General features: G+C 46.8%; 2 protein-coding genes across 6 annotated transcripts in view; both read left to right on the forward strand.

Moving 5' to 3' along the window:
* The window catches only part of LOC119404698 (lysine-specific demethylase 4A), a 54,628-nt gene extending 44,408 nt beyond the window's left edge, over positions 1-10,220 (forward strand). For all 4 annotated transcript variants that reach the window (XM_037671331.1, XM_037671332.1, XM_049418978.1 and 1 more), the window contains one exon: positions 6,889-10,220. In XM_037671331.1, the coding sequence (XP_037527259.1) occupies positions 6,889-7,165 (277 nt within the window). In that variant the 3' untranslated portion in view covers positions 7,166-10,220. The remainder of the gene's footprint in view (positions 1-6,888) is intronic.
* Positions 10,221-16,748: 6,528 nt separating this feature from the next.
* LOC119404699 (microtubule-associated serine/threonine-protein kinase 3) overlaps positions 16,749-23,452 on the forward strand; it is a 307,846-nt gene continuing 301,142 nt past the window's right edge. For both annotated transcript variants that reach the window (XM_037671339.2, XM_037671340.2), the window contains exon 1: positions 16,749-17,554. The gene's annotated coding sequence lies outside the window, so the exon portion shown is untranslated. The remainder of the gene's footprint in view (positions 17,555-23,452) is intronic.

Here is a 23,452-nt window from a genome sequence, read left to right on the forward strand (position 1 = left end):
GCTAGGCTCATGGCACTAACTTTGTTATTTGTTTTGGCACACCTTGTTCTAATGCAGAACAATTGAACTACATTACAACAAAGTTTAAGCAGACAGAGAGACTACCTTCATTATAAGGCAAGCTATAAAATAAACCTGTAGGTTCTAGCATTTATATTGTCGTCATGTTTCCGTCACAGCTGGTTCTGTTGGTGTTAGTCTTGTAGGCTTTATTTTATGGCAAGCAGAAATGTCCCAGCGTTTAGCTATGTTTTATGGGCAGCAGGCATTCTTCATGAAAGCTATAAAAGTGGTCGATTGAATGATAAATCGTCTGTGCGCGTGTTCGTGCAGGCACAAAGCGTGATATCAATGCTTCGGAAAATACCGTAACAGGACAAAACTGCAGTAAAGTTAGACACCTCTGACTACTATCACGCTCAGTATGAGCTACATCACGCTAGCGCGTGGCCGAGTGCTCTGCAAATTTGTACAGTGGCGCCGATTACAGCATATTTTCGAGTTATCGGGAGAGAGCTTGCCTTTCCCTGCGAGCGCGCATCACCTCCACTTGCTTTCCCCCTCGCCCTCGTTTTGCCCTGAGGTGATATTAGCTTCGAAAATGATGACTTCGAGGGTGAAAGCAAGCAAGTGGGGGCGATGTGCACTCGCACGAGCAACCAAACTCTCTCCCGATAACTCGAAAGCACGCTGTAATCGGCGCCACTGTACAACCTTGCAGAGCGCTCGGCCACGTGCTTGCGTGATGTAGCTCATACTGAGCGCGATAGTACCGTGGCAGTTGCATTGGTACCACAGGAATGACACCGGAGTCTCAACGGCTTTTCTGGTGCTTCTAATTGGAATGGTGTCCAACTAGAATCACATACCTACCCCTCTGCGGTACCCTAGCAGTGGCGAGGTAATCTGCCTGTTCGATGGGACCCACTTATCGTGGTTGCAGCTGCTGTAAAAGGTTGTTTACGGAGTGTTCATTGAGGGGTCAGTTTGCACACTGGAGAGCGGTGCACGCCTGCTTGCAGTCTTATTCACTCCGAGAAATGTGTACGCCTTCTGGGGATAGCCACGCCGCCTAACTTTAATTGTCGCCATCGTCACAGTACCTTGGGGAGGAAAGCGGCCTTTTACGAAAGCCTTTACAGGGAGTATTCACGTGACGTCAAGGACTCCATATTGTCCTGTTCACAGCCTCGACAGTGCTGATGCAAACAGCATTACCATGTTAGTAGATATTCCACAAGTTCTAGTGGATTGTTTTGTTTATAGCGACATGATAGTGAAAATGATAGTGAATCTTTTGTTGATAGTCTTGCATATCTCTAATATATATGTAGCATAGCCCTGGAGAACATTTAGCAGACTCTAGTTAATTTTTGCGGGTTGCTATTATAAAATGTCAAATGCAATGCTTGCCCTTGATACTGTAAGTAATGCCGTGCAATTATTCAAGCGAGTCTTCTAGCGTATTAGTAGAACCTTGTTCATTCAAACTGCAAGGGTACCAGCAATTGTTTGAGTAAAATGGAGCCCCTTTGAGTATCGCAGCTGGCTACCTGAGCTACTTTCCTGGACTGATACGGCCTGTGCTGTCTTAGCGCACACCAGCAGGTGTAAAAGTAAAGAAATGCTGGCATTTGGGGGGCTGGAGGGCCGGGGGGGGTGCATGATTATAAGTGAGTGTACCGTGATATGCCAGCCGTACGAGAAGTGGTTACTGTTAGGAAAAGGTGCAGCTATCTTCCACCCGTGCTGTAGCAGCTTGCTCACAAGAGTGTAGGGTAATGATAAAGGAAAAGTAGAGAGAGGAGATTTGAACCAACATGCGGAGCAGACATCCCGACCTCGGTCAACTAAACAGCGAAGGTTGCGTCTACTCGTGATGACGGCTGCAGAGCTTTCCCACCTGTAGGCGGTGTGCTCTAGGAAAGGTACGTGCGTGTGTTGAAGCAGTGGGCAAAACGAAGGGGGCTGCAGGTTAAGTTATCACAATGTTCCAGAGGCACATCGATGTCAGAGCCAACGTGGTGAAACTTTTTTCAAAAAGAACATTGTTCTTTCTTTTCTTTTTTTTTTAACATAGTCTGTAGTTGTGACAGGCGATCTGGTGATATGAGAAAACTTGGCTGGCACCAGTTGTGCAATTTGAATTATTTATCACTTCGAGATAAGAGATTTCAAATGATCAGGATTCTGCTTTAAATGATGTAAAGCATGCAGCATTTTTGTTAGGGTATTACCGTGCACTTTTCTGTTGATGTAAACGAATTTCATAGATATAATAGCATTTCCTCTATTTTTACCGCATGGGTACTGTAAGTTACGATACTCTGTAGGCCTTAAATGGGACTGCTAGTATTGTACTTAATGTTTCTCATTTAAATTTCCACAGAGGATTTTTAGCGGATTCTAAGGGATTTCGGATTCTGTTTTAGCAGAACCCTTTCGGGAGGCAACATTGACTTCAGGTGAGTTGATAGATATAATACTAAGCACATAGCGTTTCACTGCACTACTTGTGCAGCATTATGGTAGTTTCGTTGACGTCAGTGCATACCACCGGTTGAAAGGCACCCCACCCAAGAGCAACTCGAAGCAGTTTTAGCCTGGCGGGCGTCACATTATGGTTTCTCACGCGGCTGTAATGCTGGGATGGTATTCCGTAAGAGTCCACTGAGTGGGCTGTCCCTTTTGGCATACTTTGATTGGTTAGAGATCACGGATGGCAATTGCGATTGGTGCTGGTCCACTGGCTCTCGAAGCAAAGCCAAACATAGCATGCTGAAATGGCCAATCTACTTAGTAGTGGGCTCATTTGGAACACCACCCCCAAGGTGCTTAGTTCAGTATGATCGTGGAGCGTCGTATTACTCAGGAGCTGTGGGGGTTTGCATTTCAAACCACACTAGTCGGAATGTGTAATATGTCACAGGCCTCACTAAACTGGTGGTCAGATGTTCAGAAAATGGCATGGGTTGGTCAAACATAAAGGGGTGGTGCATGCACAGTAATGCTAGTGCATTTTCAAGTGTTGACAGTGGCAAGAGCCACATAAGGGTAATCCTGGCCCTTCTTTCCCTTTTGTAAACTCGAGTTGCCTTGCGCATGAAACCTCCTAGCACGAAAGATGTTACTCTTGAATGAAAATGCTACTCTTAACTTCAATGCTGATGTTTGAATTTATGCTTTACATACATACGTACATGCATACATACATACATACATACATACATACATACATACATACATACATACATACATGGCACAAAACAGTCGGCGTGGCAGACAGCGTGCTACTGGATGCCACCTTTCGGATCTCTTCCAACTGGTGTTGCAATGAGGCGTAACTCTTACAGCTTGAATCTGCCTCGTCCCATCACTCAAATTACCAGCATGTGTCGGGAGAAAGTGTTTTGAGGCCGGCTTCTCCTTCTGATACAGTAGAACCCCGCTGTTACGTTCCTCACTGCTGCGTTTTCCCGGCTGTTACGTCTTTTTCCGCCGGTCCCGGCATAGCTCCCATAGGATACAATGTATTGGGAACCCCGCTGTTACGTCGTAACTGTCGGACAGTTCCCGTATGATACGTCGCGAAGTGCGCTCGGAGCCGACCGAGTGACTACCAAAGAGAGCGGCCATGGTGCATTTTCACGCAGCTTGGCCTCGTTTGACCCTAATATTAGCCGCATGAGAAGCGCAAGCAACAGAATCTTTCAATTGATGCAAACAAAAGCATGGCCTTCGAGATTCAAATTGCAAAGATGGCGTCTATGACGTAACTGCTCGCGAAAGCAAGGCCTTCGAGATTGGCATTTACTATTGACAAAAGCATAGCCTTTGAGATTTGTATTGCACAAAATGGCGTGTATGACGTAATTGCTTGCGAAAGCAAGGCCTTCGAGATTGGCATTCACTTCTGCCATCGCGTTGGCGTAGACTCATCATCATCGTTATTTGTCGGAGAACGGGAGGAGTTCGAGCTGGTTGGAGCTCGCATGGTCGTGCGTGCGGTTCGCGGTCGGACTCGCCGCGCCGGTCGTGATTGCGTGTGCTTAGTTCTTTCATACCTACAGCTGTTGGTGTTAAAAAAATCACATACGTTGATTACATTTCTGTGGATGAGGCCGTCCTAAGCTCCGCGTTTCAATCCATCGAGCTAGATCACGGCTGAGCGCGCCAATTTTCGTGCTGCTCGTAAGAATTGAAATAAAATTCTGTACCACTAAATATTTTGCCGTTTTTCCTGTTTTTCGGCTCTTACGTTTCCCGTCTCTTACGTTTATTTCCTACGGTCCCTTCAAAAACGTATCAGCGGGGTTCTACTGTAATGGGTTGGTGGGAAACTTGAAAGCATTGGCCAACATTTCGGCCACTTCTTCTTTTCTTTTCTGGCTCTCTCACTCTTTTTGTTTTCTCCCACGTATGTTGGTGCCATGACAAGATAGCAGTGGGCAACGGCTGCGTGAGTAGGGCTGTATGTGTGCACGTCAGGCTAACACTCTTTTTTTTTCCGCGAGACGTCAGTTCAGATTGGAGGGCGTAACATTTCTCGGGGTGTCGTGGCGTATGCTTGCGCCATTTCTGGGCTGCAAAGCTTTGGGGATCTCTCGGTGCACGAGGCAGGATTTGGTGGCTTCTTTCCGGGGCTGCACTCAGTGGTGGCAGGGCACAGGAAACGTTCACCGCAAAGAGATGTCCATTCCCAGGGGGGGAGTTGTGCCCAAGTGGTGGGGTGTTCCGCTTTTTATTCAGAGAGTGTTGCGTGTGTGTGTGTGTGCCTGCATTTGTCGTCTGGCTAGTGCACGTTGCTGGTAGTGCACATTAGTAGTTTGTAGTGTACATCTCCATCGGAAGGACGGAGAGTGGCGTTGTCAAGTTTATGACTGAACATGTGAAACAGTATTGTTTCTGAAAATGTGCTTGCTGTCAACTCTTTTCGTAAGTTAAGAGTAATATACTGCATGTGAGTATTTGACTAAAGTACCTGGAACTTCAATTTTTTTAAAGAAGGGGGGAGGGAGGGTTACCGGAGCACGTTTTAGGCAGGAGTAACTGGTGTGTATGAAAGTATGGCAGTTATTATTTTCTTAGTACCATCACAAAGGTAAGATACTAAAGGTTGCCCGCACAGGAGAGCCCCATAAAACGTTGCTCTACAGCAGAAACAGCTGGCTTGTTTGCACCTATTTAAATGCAGGTAGTGGTGTTTTACAATGTATATTGCATGGTATTGGTTACACTGCATGCCTGTTTCTTCCAGCATAATTCACAGCTGCAGGACTGTGGTTATTCGAGATTGAAAATAGTTCTTGTATCGGCAAATAAAAGCGGCAGTAGTATCTGTCAGTGCTTCCATAAAACGCAACTTCGTGCTATGCTTTGCTCCGACACTGCCTGTTACCGCTTGGTTGCTAATCAAATCTGTGTGTCTGATCGGTTATATATGGTTCGTTACAACCTAAGGAAGCTTTGTTCTCAGCCACCACTGTCCTACCTATATGGGTTTCCTATGTAGCTTCGTGCTAATGTCAGATGGATGCCAAATGCGACCTTTCACGATTCGCCAGGCAATGCTGCTGTGCACCTGTATTGAGGGCCATTGCGTGCAGCAACACGTAAGAGCAGAACCTGCACTTGCCACTTCCGAATTGGATGTGTCGGCTTAGAGGATACTTTTCTCCGTGTCTTCCGTGTTCCTGGAAATTGAATCGACATCGTGCCGGTCTTGTTTGTGCAGATTACGCATCACGTGTGGTCCATTTCGGTGGCCCTCAGCACTGCCAGGGGTGCACAAGCTACCGCGATTGTGTTCGTCCGCTCCAATTTGCATACAGTTGCGTGCGGTCACTCTCCGCAGCGACACTCGAAATTCGTACCTTTGGTGGCAGCTGCAAGCATCGCATCGCAGTCAGCTGAAGTTGGAAAGTCATCTCCATCTCTAGCACATGTTGTCCTCGTTGCCTGGCCTTTTGGCTAGCAGCAAAGTAGCTACACCAGAAATTCACTTTAGCTGATAAATTCGTTAGGAGAGAGTAACATATATGCCCCTTGTGAATATCGCTCACTGAAGCAATTTTGGCAAGGCCACAAGGCTAATAAATGTTATAGTTTTTCTTGTTGGCAGCCTTGAAATGGCACCTAGGCTTACAGTGCGTATACCTGGTGCTTGCTGCTAGGATGTAGGTCCACACTCTATGATGTTTTTGCGCCACCCTTATCTCGGAGGTCATACAGGGGAGCCATGGCTTCTGAGTCATGCCTTTGCTGTGCATCTCTTCTTCGAACGGTAATGGCTGCGTTTTTTTTTTTCCCTTCAGTTTCAGTGTACGAAATGGCTATTTTTGTCAGGTTTCTGTGGTGCTTCCACTTGTATTTCAAACATGATTTTACATTATCTGAAGCTAGGCTTTTTATGCAGGATAAAATGTCGCTGCAGTTGGCCTTTAAAGGTTCGCGCTTGCTTGGATTTCAGGGCAGATATATAAACCCCAAGTGGTCACAATACTGCTAGAGCCCGCTACTGTGCTGTTTCGTAATGCTGATGATGTTGAACCGCGTCGTTCAATCTTTAGCAGTTTGGCTTCCACTGAATCTGTTCCTTTGTTACAAAGCAAGCGAGAGATATAGTATGCCATGGAGCAAGTTGATCCAGAACAGCCAGCCTAAAACATTTAACCTGCTCCTGGCAAAACAGGACCTCGACTGCAGAGTTTCTGCTGGTGGAATGTGTCTTTTTCTCTTCTGCACCTGGTTTTGCACTATCTGGTGGCGCTAGAAGGGAGCCTGCACACTTTTGGCCAAGCACAAGCACTGCTGCGTTAGGCTGCTGTGCTAACTGATCCGATCTGCTTTCTTGCACGACGTTCGTCACTGGCTCCTGCCCACCTGCAGTCTGAAGCAACCGAAAGGCAGCACATCGACTTGTTTGAAGAACAGCCGGTGGAAGGTCGTCGCCGCCGGGCCCTCAATGTCCGCTACATCGACGACGACATCCTGCTTCTCTGAGGAAGGAGGCAGCACGTCGTCGTCGTCATCCGCATCACCCGAGCAACAGCAACAGCCACTCCGCTGCCCACCTCTCTACCTGCGGCGGGAGAGCACGCCACTGCGAGACGCCGGGGCACATGCGGTTGCCGCGGCAACCACCCTGGAAATGTCTTGTCGGTGATGACAATGCAGCGATGAGTGTATTGGCCGAGAACACTGGGAGCCATTCAGGCCTGAACAAAATTACAGTGTTGTGGTTGTGTGTGTGCGTGCGTGCATAGTTGTGAACAATGCAATTGCATAATGAACTGCAGTGTCGGGTTTCAGTTCTGAACCTTAAGTGCAAGCCCTCCACAGCGAGTTACAGGCCAGTTAAAGGCACGACATCACAGCTACAACGTTCAAACACGGTGTGTTAGTGTATGTGCCTGCTCACAGCACCTACGTTGAGCCAAATGAACCAGTCTCTCTCAATATGTGTGCATTGCAAACATTGCCCACTCGTGCGATCTTTACTGTGTGCTTGGTTTGCTGCATTCGCACTTGTCTACCGAAGTAGGTTGACGGGGAATGTCAGCACTGTACAAATTTGGATCGTCACATAACACAGTACCATTGCCCATGGTTACCTTATTATACTAGTGCTAATGTGTGTCCTAGTTGACTGAATCATTGGCAACGGCACCTTGCAGTTAGAGCATGCTGAAAGTAACACATTGCCCATTGAGTGTGCCCGGCAAGCTCTATGAAAGCAATCCCCCCACCCACCCACCCAGATGTTCACCATTACTGTAGTTTGAATGTACGTAATTCTGAAAATGTCCTCATGGTGCATAGGAACTGGAATTAAGATGACTGCTATCAATTTTTGGTTCTTCATTCAGACGGCATAGAAATATGTCATTTTGATGACTTCCACGTGTCAAAAACTCGTACCACAGACAGGTGCAAATATCTGTCAATCTGTAGCAATAGAAATATGTCTGGCACCTTGGCGGCCCTGTAGTTCTCAGAACCGTGGTTATGCCCAGGAAATGAGCAAACCATAACCATATTGCTGCTTTGCAAGCTGTGCTTGTGGTGGTAAGATTTGGCTCAATGATTTGATTTGCTCGCGTTAGTTCGTCATAACCTTTGGTGGGATTGTAAAGTACATTCGAAAATGCGATATTCTTCAGTTGCAGAACAAATTGGGGTGGATCATGAGGCATTCGGAGGCGATAGCTTTCAGTATTTGGAGATTGGTGCAGACTAGAGTTGTATGTGCATTATGGTGCTACACTAATCACTTTTGGTGTGAACTACTTTTGACAAGGTGTTTATTAGTCGAACTGTAAATTTTGCGATTCTCACAGCCTCTGGGTTTACTTGAACATTTGCAGGGAGGGTTTGCTTAGCCAACTGCTGTTCAGACTTCTCCTCGAGGTGCCCAAAGCTTATCCTCAGTGTCCAACTCGCTTACAACTGTTTGATTCTTTCCTCTTGAATACCTCTTCTAAGCTATGATATGCCAGGCGACGCGATGTTGCCGTATGTCGCACCACCAAGGGGTGCAACTGTCCCTTTCCACAATATCTCAGTCCTCATCGCCGCCAGAAGTGCTGCTTGCAAACTGGCCGTAGATTTCATGAAAACAGTCTGAATGGCAGCGCAGTTCGAGATGATAAACCACCATTTGAAGGGTCCTCAACCACCTCTCGCACGTGACAGTGCAGGACACGTCTGCAAACTCTCGTTTCTGTATGTCTGTAGGAGAACAACTAGCAGCTTGTTAACATTGTTTCGGCTGAGCTACTGGTATATTGCTTTTCGTGATTCACAAGAGCAGCGTCTGCAGCTTCCATCCATTCTGTCCACATCAGAGTGTCCCTGCCAAGCAAGCGAAACTCTACAAAGTTTTGGTCATTGTTTTAAGTGTAGTGGCACCTTGTTACCGTGTTTTCCAGACGTCTGTTAGTCACCAGGAAGTTTCGCTTGGTGAGGCAAGTCGTGGCAAAGTGCAACGTTTTGTCAAAACAGACGCAGATTGCCCTTTTTTTTTGTCAATTTCATCTTTTAATAGATTCTTGAATGCATTGTTTTGTTTGATCTCATCGTTGAAACACTGATGGGCATAGCTTTTTTTTTTTTTGGTTCTTGCATTCAGTAGATTTTTTGTTGTTAATCTTAAATTTTGTTTGTTGCCGGAAACTGACCGGAATGTGTGGGGTTTGTTCCTTCGTCTCAGTACGTTCGTGAAGGCATACTTCTTCTCTCACTGCTTTGTGGCGTTATGCACGTGTCCCCATTAGAACCTAGAAGAAGCCTTGGTATGTGTTCATGCTTTCTGTGTTCTAGCATACTTCTGAAGGAGGGAATATTCTTTTACGGGTCTCTCTGTTTTATCTTGCCTCATGGTGGCACTCTTGCAGTCGTCGCCTTCATCCTCTCGCTTGTTTTCAGCAGTAAAGATATTGTCGGGATTTTACTCTGCAGTTTGGAAACGGTGCGTGAAATTGGCTGTTACTGGGATCCACGCGCAGTTATTTGCAAGTTCACACGACCGCACCCCACTGCCGTTATGCGTTATGTTCTCGGCTGCAAAAGAGGCAACTAGAAACAGTACCCTATATACTGCGTGCGTACTTTAGCACACTTCGATGCACTGTTGTTTGTCTGCTCTTTTGAGCACGTGCGTAGCATATTCAATGGGCCGTAGAAACACGACGGCAAACGCAACGTATGAGGTTTTGTTCGGCAATAAAAGTGGGTGAGATGGCCTATGTCCTAAGCTTGATTACTGTGCCACTTTTTTATTTCGTTGTGTAAATACTTTTTCCCTCTTCTGAGTTTCTCTTTACATGGCAGAGTACTTGCGGTGTTCACGAATTTTCTCCTACGCTAAAGTGTGTGTGCATGTGTTTGCGCGTCTGAAATGTGTGTGGTATTTAAACAGTGTTCGGTCAACAAGCATGTGTACAGAAGCATATTTCATGTGTAGAAAAAGAATCCTCTTCACAAAAGCCATGAGACAAGTCCAGAGCCATGACATTGCGAGTTAAAAAAGATACACACGCAGAGCATCCTGTCTACCTAGCGGACATTCATGTATAACATTTTGCATCTTTGTCAGCCTCCTATAGTTTTGAGCGAAGACTTCCTCTATTTCGTGTTTGATGACGGATTATTTATAAACACCTGCCTATTTTGGCCTGTATTATTGCTTGCCAGCCAAATAAAAGTCGTGTTGTACATAGTATTGTCTTGTGTTTTGAATTGCTGTGAAGAATGGATTATTATGTGGCGTTCATAGCGAAGCTGTCAGTGCCTCCTTCCCAAGAATGAAAGAGGTTTTGCGGCTGTCAATCACGAAGTGGCATTTAATGTTATAGGACACGGTAAACCATTTATCCATGAAGTATGATAATTTTTTCCTTTGTTACGTGGAGTGGAGGTGTTCAAACCCCTCGAATTTTTCAAAATTTGCGTTTGTATGTTGTATATATACACGCACACAAACATACAGAAAGGATGGTTGAACGTCCCCCCTCCTCGGCCCCCGAAAGACATTTCTGGCTACGCCTCCGGAGGCAGGGAGCGGTGGCGTTGTGTTTTGGCAATTTTTGCTCTTGGGATGGGGGGGGGGAGCAGGTGGTGTTCTGTAACCTTCCGTTATCGCAAGTGAAGTTAATTCTAAATATACTAAGGAAATGGGTCCGTTAAATACGGCCTAAAGCCCTAACCACACGTACGCGCTGCAACGCGTGGCGTGAAGGCGCTGTGCCCTCTCCCACTGGCAAGCCGCGCGCCCTCTCGCTAACCACACGTGTAACGCGCACGTGTGGTTAGGGTTTAATGGTGTACACTGAGGCGTGCGCTCTACACCTTTCCGTCTTGCCCCTTGCAAGATGGCCGTAGGCTGGTTTCGGCGTCTTCAATCGCTCTCATAGCTGCCACTCCAGAAGTTATAACCTCCTTCGCCCTCGAAAGCTTCCTAAACCTAAGCTTGTTTTGCAGTGCCTCCGGGATCGACCCACCTTTTACCCAACTTTTACCCAATGCCGCAAGCTTCGGATATCTGAGGCGTCATAACGTAATGATGTTTTGCAACACTGGTGTTGACGACACCGGCGATCAGTTTTCGCGTTTGATGCATCTAAGGCTTTCGCCTTAAAAGGTGCTGAACTGGGCTCTTCACAGCGCACGTAAAAGTACCGTTCAGCCTCGCTTCTCGTCATCCCGTGCATTCGATTTGCCTTCCCTGCAATATAAGCTACACTTGGCGAACGACCAGGGAAAGATTTTTGATGTGCGCAGGTCGATCGATCAGCATGCATTTGCTCATATGCGAAAGCGCGCGATGGTTTGCGGGTGTAAAGGCTAGGGCCACGCTTTAAAATGAGCAGATGGTGAAAGAAGACCGCCTTGCGGAACGTGTAAACTCCAAAGCATGATACAAAATTCGTTATCAGTTTTCGAGGTCGTTCTTTGTGTTCACGTTAACTGTCTTTTTTTTTTTCGTATCTGCTCTATCAGTTTCCGGTGCACAATGCCCGTGCTCGAAACAAAAACTGATAGCATTGTTTTCTCTCCTGCAGTGTCCTCTTCCTTCCAGAGAAAGGGCTGGCAAAGATAAATCACCTAGGTTGGATAGCGCGCACAACGCTGCAACAAGGATTACATGAGAACCGAAAATTATAGAGTGTTCTATATTACACTATATTCCTGGGGCAGCCGCCGTTTCATGTATATTAAAATGACAAAGAACTGGAGCGTTCAAAAACCGCGGGGCGTCAAGTGCTGCTTGTTCGCAGTAAGCGCGCATCGCGTATGCTATTTTTTACAGCCCGTGGCATGCGCTTACACCTACGCCGTGGGGTGGCGAGGGAGCTACTCGTGAGATGCACGTGATAGAAATGGAGGGACGGAGGGAGGGAAGCAGCCACCGCAACGCGGCGCGCGCTGAAAGCGAAACTTTGGTCAGCTGGCGGCCGTTGGCGTGCGGCTTGGTGGATGCGTACGCACGCAGACTTCGCAGGCGTTCGTTATGGGCCACTGCGGCGATCCAACGAAACACGAAGGACTTCGCTACTTCTTCGAAGAAGCGTCCAGACTCGATCACGACCAGGCGAAAGAGATCCTCAACTTCGAACGTGCAGCGAGAGACGTCTAGCGAGATGCCTGGAAGGAAGCTGACTCACTCTACAAGGTGAGGCGCAAGCAGGACCCTTCACATCAGCAGTGGAGTGTGATGAAGAAGGAGAACTTCGTGGCCATTATGTGCTACACGCTGGAAAAGCCAAGTGTCTGCCGACATTTCAACCAACTCTGCCGTGCCGCAGCGCCGACGAAGGAAAGCTGGAATTCTTTTCCCTTCAAAAGTCTTCTGTATTTCCTAATCGATGCGTTTGACCGGTTGCCCGATTTTCATGCACCCGAGGTGTTTCGAGGGGTCGATAAGTTTGTTTGCAGCAACAATGAAGCGCGGTTCAGTCAGTTCCTGTCTGCATCTGTGAGCGCACGGCAAGCGCTAAAATTTGGCCACGGCGTGCATCTCCTGGTGCTCCGGGGAATTCCCGCCTCGCTAATGAAAGACATAAGCCCCTACGCAATCTATCCAGTGCACAAGGAAGTCCTGATCTGGCCTTTCTGCGTGTTCACGTTGACAGCTTGGCAAGAGGAAGGTGTGAAAATTCTCCAGTTCGATCACCTAGAAGCGTGGACATTTTCGGAACTGCGTCGTCATTTGGCCAGTGGTGCGACTTCAAATTGCAGTGCGACCGCAAAGATCAAATCTGCCGAACGCCCGTCAACTTCCGGAGAACAAGGCGCAAAATTTTCTCTCGGTGCCCCAAGTGCCAAGCACACGTCTCTACAAACGACTCAGGAATACGAACACTTTGCACCGCCTGCTCGTTCTCCTGTCAGGCTAGATGTGCATGGAACAGGGATGGCGCCAGCGGTGGGCACGGGGGGGCAGCCAGCCCCCCAGTACTCTCGCCTGCCCCCCCTCTGCCCCACCAAGAGAAAACGTAGGAAAAAGTCAACGCATAAGCTCCCCGCCTCCTTGCCCCCCTGGAGGGACTCGCTTATCGTGCGTGCCTCTCCAGTCAAAAAATCCTCGCCCCGCCGCAGGCGTGGAACCTCAGCCGGAGCGGTAACTTCCTCGACCGTTGCCACGCGGCTAAGTCTGAGAAATGCCATTGATAAAATCAAGCGAGACTCGATCAGACAATGCGATTCCTCCAACCAGTCTTCTCTCGAAGTCGTTCATAGACTGAACGTAAATGTTGACCAAGTTAATGTAAGCAGTGTGTGCCAAGTACGTGCACATGTGCAGCCGAATACATTGATGCCTTCGCAACAAGTCATGCGAGACACTGTGATAACAATACCACGCGACTCTTCCAGTGAACTTTCTGCGAGAGCTCCTGCCAGCAGACCGATATGGAACCCGTGCGTTGTTCCAGTGTATGCAAGAGACAGTCTGAATCAAACGCGAGTGCATGTAGAAACGAAGAGAATGGGAACCAGGTATGAAGAGCACGAAACTTCTTCCAGTTTCGACAATCATCGCAGCAGCCGTGTCCCGTGGATACGAATAGCAGCAGCCGTCCTGATTGGTGTGATCGCATTTATTCGTCACGTTAGAGGTCACTAGAGGTCTAGTGTCATTCTTGGTATTTCCTGAATACAGCCTTAACAAAACTCGCTACGTTGGACAGGGCAAAACATGAAAAGTTTTTTTTCCATGTTCTGCAAAGCATTAAGCTTTTACTATTTTTAAGAAAACGATTTTGGATTTATTGACAATATATTTTACGTTTCCTTGCTTACAGCTGAGTCCTGTTGCTTCTCAGCCTTTTTTTGCAGTTGCTAAGTGGTTGTCGTAGCGAACGTAGCGCAATTATTTATTCACTACAAACCAGATTACACCTAATCGGTGCTTTTAGGTGTCTATAACTCACCCTTACACACCATCAAGTAGGTGTAACACACAGGAATACACCCTTGCTGAGGGTGTTTCACCGACATTATGCTCTTTAAGGGTTCCTATTTTAAAGGGTGTAATAGTATCAGTACACCCTTTCGAAAAAGTTGGAATGGGGTGTATAAGCATAATTAAGCCCTTAAATCTAAAGCCTCTGCAATTATTGTTAGCCAATATTTCAATGTGTTTAAAAAGGGATGTGTGCTTTGAGCCATCCTGTATGATATGTATTCATTATGTGTGATCATTTATTTTTGTGATGCCCCCCTTACGCAATGCCTCTAACGAGGCCTGTAAGGACTCTTTAAATAAGTAAATAAATGATGGTGGGCCTCTTCGACCATCCATTACCTACAGTGCCAGACTGCCAGAGATGCGCAACACTCATTGGCTGAAGGCACTGCTTCACGCGGTCTGTTACTCTCAGGGACAGATAACCGAAGAGCTCCACTGATATGGTGCATAAACATTGACTTTACGGCCGGTACATATTCAGCGTATTCGTAAACGAATGTAGGACCATTCATAGAGGCATGTATTATGACTTTCTATGCACGGAGACATTTACACATCCATTTGACGGGACAAAATCAAGTCAAGCTTTACTGAATGCTGTACATACGATTTTGCAATCCTTGACATCACCAGCCATTTCAAACGGTGGTATTTTGAGGACACAGTGTCATGGCATGCAAGATGTACAATATGTGTCACTGTTCAATGAATAAATTGAGTAGATAATCTTGCAATGGCATTTTCATTTCATGATATTTCTTCAGTGTTCAAGCACTCAAAATGTGAGGTAAGCACAATGATATTGTAGTGCATGAAGAACACGTCATGTGGAGATATAAAATAAATATAGACTCCAGATAACTAAGAACATGTTGCTGTAGAACAATACACTTCCTAACAGCATGAAAAAGACACACCAATGCGGGGTACACCAGTGGTGAATTACAAGCAAATTTTAATACACTAATGTGTAATATTTTAACTGAAAAAACAAACAAATTGCAGTATATGCCTCAGGGCAAATGAAGCCAGTGCATACAGAACAGCAACACAGTGAAGAGGGCTAGTTGATTTGGCTCCACTACAGCCTGTGACACATTGGAAAGACATTGAAAATTATATCACATTGTGGCATTGACTAAATAGATGGCTTATTAAAAAAATCAAATATACCTATAAGAATATGAAAGCATAAACCCTGACATTCGGTGTGCTATGTGTTGCATCTCCATTTGCATTAATGTGATTTGCTGCTTTGTACTTGGCTTAGATCAGAAAGAAAATTTTGGCATGTTTTAAAACAAGTTAGGCGTTCACAGCAGAACGTGGATGATGCACTTCAGCGAGTCCCTGTTGCTGTGTGTTCACCTTTCTATAATCAGCACACGTGATGCCACGAATGATCACATCAGCAGCGGAAAATAAAACTTAGGGACTCGGATATCTATCACACGAAACACTTAATCATACCTCGATATATGAATGACTGCAGCAATGCGAGTGCTTAAGATTCCGCATTTCTCCTGTTCACTAAACTTTCCTCATTAGAGCCTTCCGGTATAACAATAAATGGGAAATAGCAGTTAACACAGTGCAGCAAGGCGTCATTAAAGCATTACATTCACGTATCTCATATGCTGAGTGATTAACACGTCCCAATTGATGCTCAGTGTAACACTCGTAGCCACGTTTTACAAGTGTTGCAAACGTTAAACAAGTAGTCCTAAAGGATATGCATGTCATGCATGCATACGCAAACAATTATGGATCTTGGAAGAGGAGTGAAATAATGGAAAAAGCAGATTTAACCAGGCTCCACTAGGAAGTGACTCCGGTGCATTTTGTGGCAAATAGAGGACCTGAATCGTTGGTCCGCACTTGCTGGTGCGCCTCGGGTTCGGTGATTGGTGAACACAACAGTTGTCGTTTCGAAACTGAAACACAGCCCAGAGCGTGGCCCAGAGACATCGCCACCGATGTTAGCGCCTTTCTTTCTAACAGTGAAAACAAAAGTGAATTAGTTTTTTTAGAGTGCTTGTAAAATACCACAATAAAAATTTTTTTATAATAATAGCAATAATGATGTAATATTTATGGAATGGCAATTTTTATCAACAATATGGTAGCGCCGTCTGTCATTGTTGTGACAAAACATAAAACAATTTGTCTTCTCGAAGATAAAAAAATAGTTTGTTAATACCGTTAAGTTCTTGATGCGCATTATTTTGTTGCAAATTTTTACGTGCTAGGGCGTGAATACACCCGTACATATATAAAAGGCTTCAAATACAGTTCGATCTCGAAGGCTATGTTTAGTTATACGTGGCTTTCGAGATTGCAAAAGTATCTTCATTGCATTTAATTGCATTATATAATATAATATATTGCGAATTAATTTTTAAAATGGTCAAAAATGCTTCTATCATCTCATAGTTTTATTAAAACGACAAGGCGTTGCAGTAACACCATTTAACTAAAACAACAAGTGGTGAGATTTTGCACAGGTAGCGCAACAATCTGCAAGTGCCTTTTTTGAATTATAGTTTTGATTCAATTTTTTAAGAGTTGAACTGTTCGAGCTGAAGCACTTGCGCGTTTGTTTGAAAAACGAGAGTGTACGAAAGAGGAAGAAAGCAGGTGGGAAGCGCTGCGGACGAGAGCGAGAACTCGCGATTACGACGGTCACAAGGAGGCCATGCAAGGAGGAGAGTGAAAAAAATAAAAATGAAATAAAAAGAATTGATGGGGGCGCTGGCGTATCCCACGATGCAACGCGTGTCCTGCGCCGCGATTATGAAGCTTGTGAATCATAGCTGTGGTCCAACAGGAGGCTGGCGCGCTTTGCTCCTAGCTCTCACGGTGCGTGTTATTATTTTGTGTTGCTGCGGGTTTCCCCGTTCGCTCCCCTGCTCCGTGCAGCCCAGACGCGTGCCAAATATTTTGTAATCTAGCGCGACTCCCTTTTGTTTACGGACGAAGCGGGCGGGTCGAGAGAGAATCGTCTGCTACTACACTTGGATCGTCTGCACGAGTGTTGTGTGTGAATTCTCGCTTCGTTCGTAGCCTCGCGAAATCGACGAGAAGCGAAAAAAGGGCGCGTGGGTGTGAGGCGAGACGTCGGAAAGGTGAAGAAAAACATGTGCTTTTGGACGGCCCCGTGTGGAGCCGGAACAGCGTGTGCAGTCTCCGTTCGGCGATCCGGCTCAACGATGTCGACTCAACGCTGCCGTGCATCGATGTCGTGCAATAAACAGCGAGCGTGGTTTCTTTAGCGCCGTCTTTTTCGAAGTGGCCGAAAGCTCGTACACCTTTTCGCGACGCGAACGGAAAAAGGGACAGAGGTGGGAAGTGTGTGTGTGTGTGTGTGTGTGTTTGTGATAGCGACAACTCGGTGCGTGACATCGCTCGGCGTTTCCCCTCGTTTATTCTGCGCTTGTGTTTTCTTTGGTTTCACTTTTTAGTTTTGTATTCCGGCCGGAATCCTTTTTCATTCGCCCTCTCGGTTTGACGACGGCGCGACCGACTTGCATTCTACGATGGCCTTCGCCTCGACGAACAAGTTTCAGCGACGCTTGACGGAATCAGGTAAGCATGTTTCCTTTGCCTCGCTGTATCGTGGAACTCGCATAAAGTGTGCCCGCGTCAAGCGCGCGCGTTGGTGTTGCTTTGCATGCTGCCCCAGCGATAACGAGTCTTGCGTTGCTTTCGTTGTAGAAAAAAAGGAGAAAGAGCGGGTTATCCAGCAGCCGTATCGCGGACGCTAAAGCTGCAAGTCCTTCGAGCACAAACACTCGCGCTAGCGCCGCTGTTCAGTGTGCACAAGGTAACTGCAGTCCGATGTGCATTCACTGAAACGTGCACGGGAACCTTTCCTACTCGGCAATCAATCAATCAAGCGTCCGTCCTGTTTCACGAGCTTGGGTAAGTATACGTATATCAAACGGGCTCGCAGCAAAGAGCGGTTTTGAGCGATCTCGGTCAGCGAACTTAGCTCAGCGCGAGAGTCTTATGATCGAGCACGAAAGCGATCGCGCGATTCATTCATTTCAGTGAGCGAGCGAACGGCGAAGTGTGTCTGTACGGTTACATACCACGCACGAGCGGCAATTTCGTCGGCCGTGACCGCGGCGTAACATCCGCGGCCAGGCTCGATCGCGATTGCATTCGAGCAACGCCAAGTTTTACGAACCGCGGCGCACGTGCATTGTCATGTGCTGGTTCAGGAACAGTTGTTTGCGATCGACTCTTTTATTGTTCTCGTCATTACACTGGCGGTGTACGTGACAGGCGTTGCGGGCCGCTACGCACGTACATTCATGCCACGGTTGCCGTCATAATGCCTGCGATGAATTCCTACGCTAATTAGACGAACGGCCGTGGCTGCTTCAAGGTTGTAAGTGCGCGACCCGAAAGCCGCGCGCGCATTATCTCACCAGCGATCGCTTGCAGATGTCGAACGGCTCCAGGTCACTCGTTCGTCGTAAAGTGCTTGCACCCGCGGTATCGTCACCTCTTTTTTAATGTGCAAAGGTTTAATGTCCCTGGTTTGGATATGATGCTATGTGCTGAGCTAATGATACCGTTGAGAAACTGTAAACATGCACGAATCCAAAGTTGTACCGAAAACATTGCGGGGGATGCCCCCCAGAAATGCCAAAATATAACTTGCAGATCCTGAGTCAAATTACACGTATGTAATTATGAAGTATGGGAAAGTGGATGTTTAAGAAAATACGGCCACTGATTGGTTGGTGTGTTGCTGCTGTGCATGGACCGCTTAGTGACAGAGTACTTCTTTTGAAGGTTCTTGGTTGTCGATATCTGCACCAGTATTCATTCTATTGCTGACCTAAATGAAACCAAAGCGAAGGCACCAACAAAGGAAATGTGGAGGGGCCATATGCTTTTTACTGGTTTTCATTACTGCTATCCCATTTTTTACAAGGCTGAAAATATCTGCACCAAGAGAACAACCCACCTGTGCAGTGTTTGCATTGTTTCCAGTGTGCAGTGTGTGCATCGGCTGTTGTAGGTCAGCTCATTGTTATCGAGCCACTTGCGTGGCTATCTCAAGAGGAGTGGCTCAGGGCAAGCAGTGTGCATCGTTCATGCATGCAAAAACCTTGCAGATAGGAAAGTCCTTGTTTCCTTTGGCACTGAGGCTTCTATAAGTAGCTCGTACTTCAAACCTTGCCTTGTTGTCCAATGGGAAAACACATGCAGATTGCAAGTTCTAGGATACAATTTCAGGCAGGAAGCACTGGCTCTATCACTTTTTTGAACAGTATCCTTGAGGTGTCTTTAGAACTTGCTGAACGTGATGGTTCAAATGTAACAAAGGGGTCACAGGAACATGCACTCATGAGCTGATTAAGAGTGGTTGAGCAATTGTCTGGACGTAATGTTTAAACGAAGAGTGCTGGCCTTTGTCAGAAATGTCAAGGACCTGATGAAGACAAGCCCACTTGCCAAGATGTTGGCTCTTTGCTGAGGTTTAATAAATCATGCTGCTAATCTTACTCCACAAGGTTGCGCTTTAGTACGTTTATGGCTTTATCAACGCATTCAGTGATGGAAAAGCAGATTGCAGGAGTTCTGACATTCTTGTGCACTATGTACTAATCGTGGTAATAGGACACGCATTCTAGTGCAATGGGGTGGCGAGCAGACAGGAAGCTTCTTTGATGAATCGTATGGTAATGTGGCTTGGCTACAGATAGTTCGAATTCCCGAGACAGTTCGTTCATTACTGTCACTCGCAGCAAGTTGCGTTTTGTCACGAGCACGCCCCTCACAGAAACCATTCTGCCGCGAAGACATATTGGCTATCCACGTGACATAATCACGTTGTTTTTTTGTTCCTGCACATAACTCAGCAGCAGTGTTATATTTAGGATCTAATCTTTCAGCCTTTCAGATGCCACAAGTGTAGTGTTACACTCAGATTTATAGTTTTGGCTCACATTATTATTGTTATTCATTATCAGTATTATTAGTGTATTCATTATCAGTACATTAGCCTATTCATATCACTATTATGTCTTCAATATCGTTCACAGTACCATACTCTACTGCAATATCTGCAACAAAGGTTTCAGGTATGGTTTTCTGCATGGAGAATCCATGTGAACCTTAATCAGACGTCTTTATTTCGCCAATTTGTTTCTGAAACATTCGCACACATGTGGGCGAAACAACAGGTGCCAGATGCGCAACTTTTCTGTGGCCTTACATGACAACTGCAGTCTTTTCTGCAATTCATCACTTCGTGTGCTGCTTATTTTGTATCTTTGTATTGTGTGCCTGGTATCCCTGGCTGTTCTGACACATCTAAAATGCAGAATTGCTCTTGCTATGCAACTGCTGAGCTGGCTTGAATGAAACTTTGTTCCATTTTAAAGAAAAGGAAGCTAAAAAAATGTTCTGCCTTGGCATGTCCTGTTAAAATTAATGAAAGAAAAAGAAAGCTACCTACAGATCTTTAATTTCACAAAAAGGAAAATGAATATGTAACAGAGGACATATAAAGATATTTGTCAGAGAATCCGAAGTGATTGAAATGACAGATGAGCCTGTGGACCATTTGATATTACTTCATAACATATTAAGCATGCTGTATAATAGCTATGATATATCTTTCAATATGTCAAATAAATAGAATGTTAATGAAATATGAAATGTATATATGTACAAATAAAGTTTAATGTATTCCCTTTTAAGAGCACACAATACATGTACCTAAATGTCAAATTTACATAAATTTTTTTTCTGCATTAAAGTGCATCTGCTGCTTTGAGTTCTATTTACGGATATATTAATCAGAACTAACAGACAATAATGACAAGGAAAGTATAGGGGATGTTATTTGTAGTAATAAGAATATAAATGTGAAGAAAGTAAAGTGGATGAAAAGATAACTTGCCTGCCGTCCCTGTCGGCGGCAAGTTATGTTTTCGTCCACTTTACTTTCTTCACATTTATATTCTAATTACTGCAAATAAAGTCCCCTATACTTTCCTTGGCATTATTGTCTGTTAGTTTTCGTTAATATTGTGTCTAACAAAGAAAAACGAGCCCTTGAAAAGCCATCCTCTTTCCTTCATTTACGGATATGCCACATGTTTTTGTTTGTTGTCTTGCTACTCGAGCTTTTAATTAAGCTGGATTCTTTTAACGCTGAAAAAGTTTTTTTCCATTTGCACAAAGAGATACTGGACTTAAATTGAAATGCTGCCCAGATGCAAAACAAAAACTGTATTTATAAGTTAAACTAATTTCAATTACAGATGCTCATATGTATTTATAAATGAAGAAAAATTTAAAATTAAAAACCGTTGTTCTTGACCCTGGAGAACACATCTGCTGTTGCTATACTATAAAGAAATAATAGCTGCAATGATATTTAAGTGTTCGATCGATAGTGTAGCAATTAATAAATTACTAATCAGTTTGCTAATGTACTACACTATTGACAACTCTCCAGAGTGTGTTTAAATGGCTCCTACAGCTCATGCATTAAATACATTTTCATTACATTTGTGGGGATCCGAGGCGCGCCCGAAGCCACTGCGCGGGCATTTCGAATCCTTTCCCTCTCCCGTTCTCTCGCGACGGCAGGTGGCGCCATCTTGCGCTACCCGCTGGCTCTCGTGGTGGCGCTGCACGCGGTTCGGAGCCGCGAAAATTCGGCGGGGCAGACGCGCGTGCAGGCCGGGACGAACTCTCTCTCTCCGGACGCCGCTGGGTAAGCACGCATTTTCCTTCCGGCCCAACGTCCCCTTTGGGAATCGCTGGGCTGAAGCCTGCCTGGGTGCCTCGGCATCCTTGCAGGCGTGTTTACCTCAGTGTTAGCTCCGGTTCGTACGCTAAGCCAAAGAGCGGTGCCTAGTGCTCGTGCGCGGTCGTACCACGCCGAGTCGCACTTGCCGGAGGCCCCACGCGTACGGAGATTGCCCTAACCCTCGCGACCAGGCCCAGTGGTCATCGCGAGGGTGCGCAGCATAGCCGCGAGGGACCTTTTCCCGAGCGGCGTGTCAAAGCTCGCCATTGCGAGCTGCGGCGTGCTTCGCGGAACCCCTTGGTGTATCGTCCGCGCGGGAGGCCCTTTGCTTCCCCGTGCCCCGGGAGCGGACGTGTACTGTGTGTGTGTTGGGGTGCCGCGGAAGGCAAATAAAGTGTTTGTGTGTGTGTTATCTCGAACACTGTGTTTATGCTGCGCGGCGCTCAACGCCTTTGCTAGCTGAGCGCGTGCGGAGCGGTGCGCTAGACGTAAGCAGGCGACGGTAGACGCGGCCCTGTGGCTCGCTAAGCCTGAACCCGCGGTAGTCTTCGGCTCCGGTGAGCATCGAAGCAACCACACTGGCGCCCAACGCGGTATCAAAAGCTCATTAAGCCTTTGATTAGACTTAGTCGAGTCAGCACGCCTTTGCGTATCAGGCTCGCCGTGTTAAGGGCGAGACAGACGGTACGATTTTTCATGCGATTCGACGTCCGACACGGCGGAGGGGAAACCGGAATGGTGACCTTTCATAGCATCGTACGGCCACCATTCCCTCTCCCCCACCGCCGCGTCGGCCGTCGGATCGCATGGAAAATCGGACCGTCTGTCCCCCGCTTTACCCGCGTTATGTCTGCTAGGCGTGAGTTTTGTCCGCTGTCGTTTTTAGCAGATACCGCTTTGCTCGAGAACAGGGCCAGTGCCCCCTTCGGGCAGAATCCAGCACCCTCCCCTGTCACAACCCCCAGTGGGGATGACGCGAGGCGCTATGTACCAGCTCCCAGTGGAGATGTAGCGTGTTGTGGGAACGGGGCCATTGCCCAACCCGAACAGTGCACACGGGCAAAATGGACCGCTACTGCTCCCTTTGGAATGCACGGCAGTTCCATGTCACATCGCTCCCAATCGGCTCCCAACGGAGCTTACGGAGCGCAGGTCGGAAACGCGGCCTCAGCCGTCACCGACTTTTGCCCGCTGGCTGCTATGCAAGCAAGCAGCCAAGCTCACTTCGAGCGCGCGTCTGTACCGCTAGCCGCAAGCGGCTTGGCCATTTCACGAGAGGCTGCCCCAAGCGGCGGCTGTGAACAACGACAAGCGCTCCCCGAGAGTGGCGCGACGCCGGCCGGTATCCCTTTTGAAGCCGCGCCCCTTATCGAGCTCGGAGACAGTTCCCCATCGCTCGACTGCGCCGCTAACGCACCGACAGCTTCCTTTGAAGCGGGTGCACAGACGCTGCTGCAAAATGCCGCTCAAATGATCCAAGCGCTCTCGGGAGCTGTACAAACGCTTTCGGCCGTTCCGAAACGCGCTCACCCCGCTGTTATGTTGCCTGTGCCAACTTACAGCGGATACGGTGATCTGCGCAGCGCCCGAGATTACCTTGACTCTCTGTCACGTTAAGGCCCGAACACACGTACGCGTTGCAGCGCGTCAACGCGTGACTTTTTGACGCGGCGCCGCGCACTCTCCCTATGGAGAGGGAGGGC

The sequence above is a fragment of the Rhipicephalus sanguineus genome, chromosome 9 (assembly GCF_013339695.2).
Source record: "Rhipicephalus sanguineus isolate Rsan-2018 chromosome 9, BIME_Rsan_1.4, whole genome shotgun sequence".
Taxonomy (NCBI): Eukaryota; Metazoa; Arthropoda; class Arachnida; order Ixodida; family Ixodidae; genus Rhipicephalus; species Rhipicephalus sanguineus.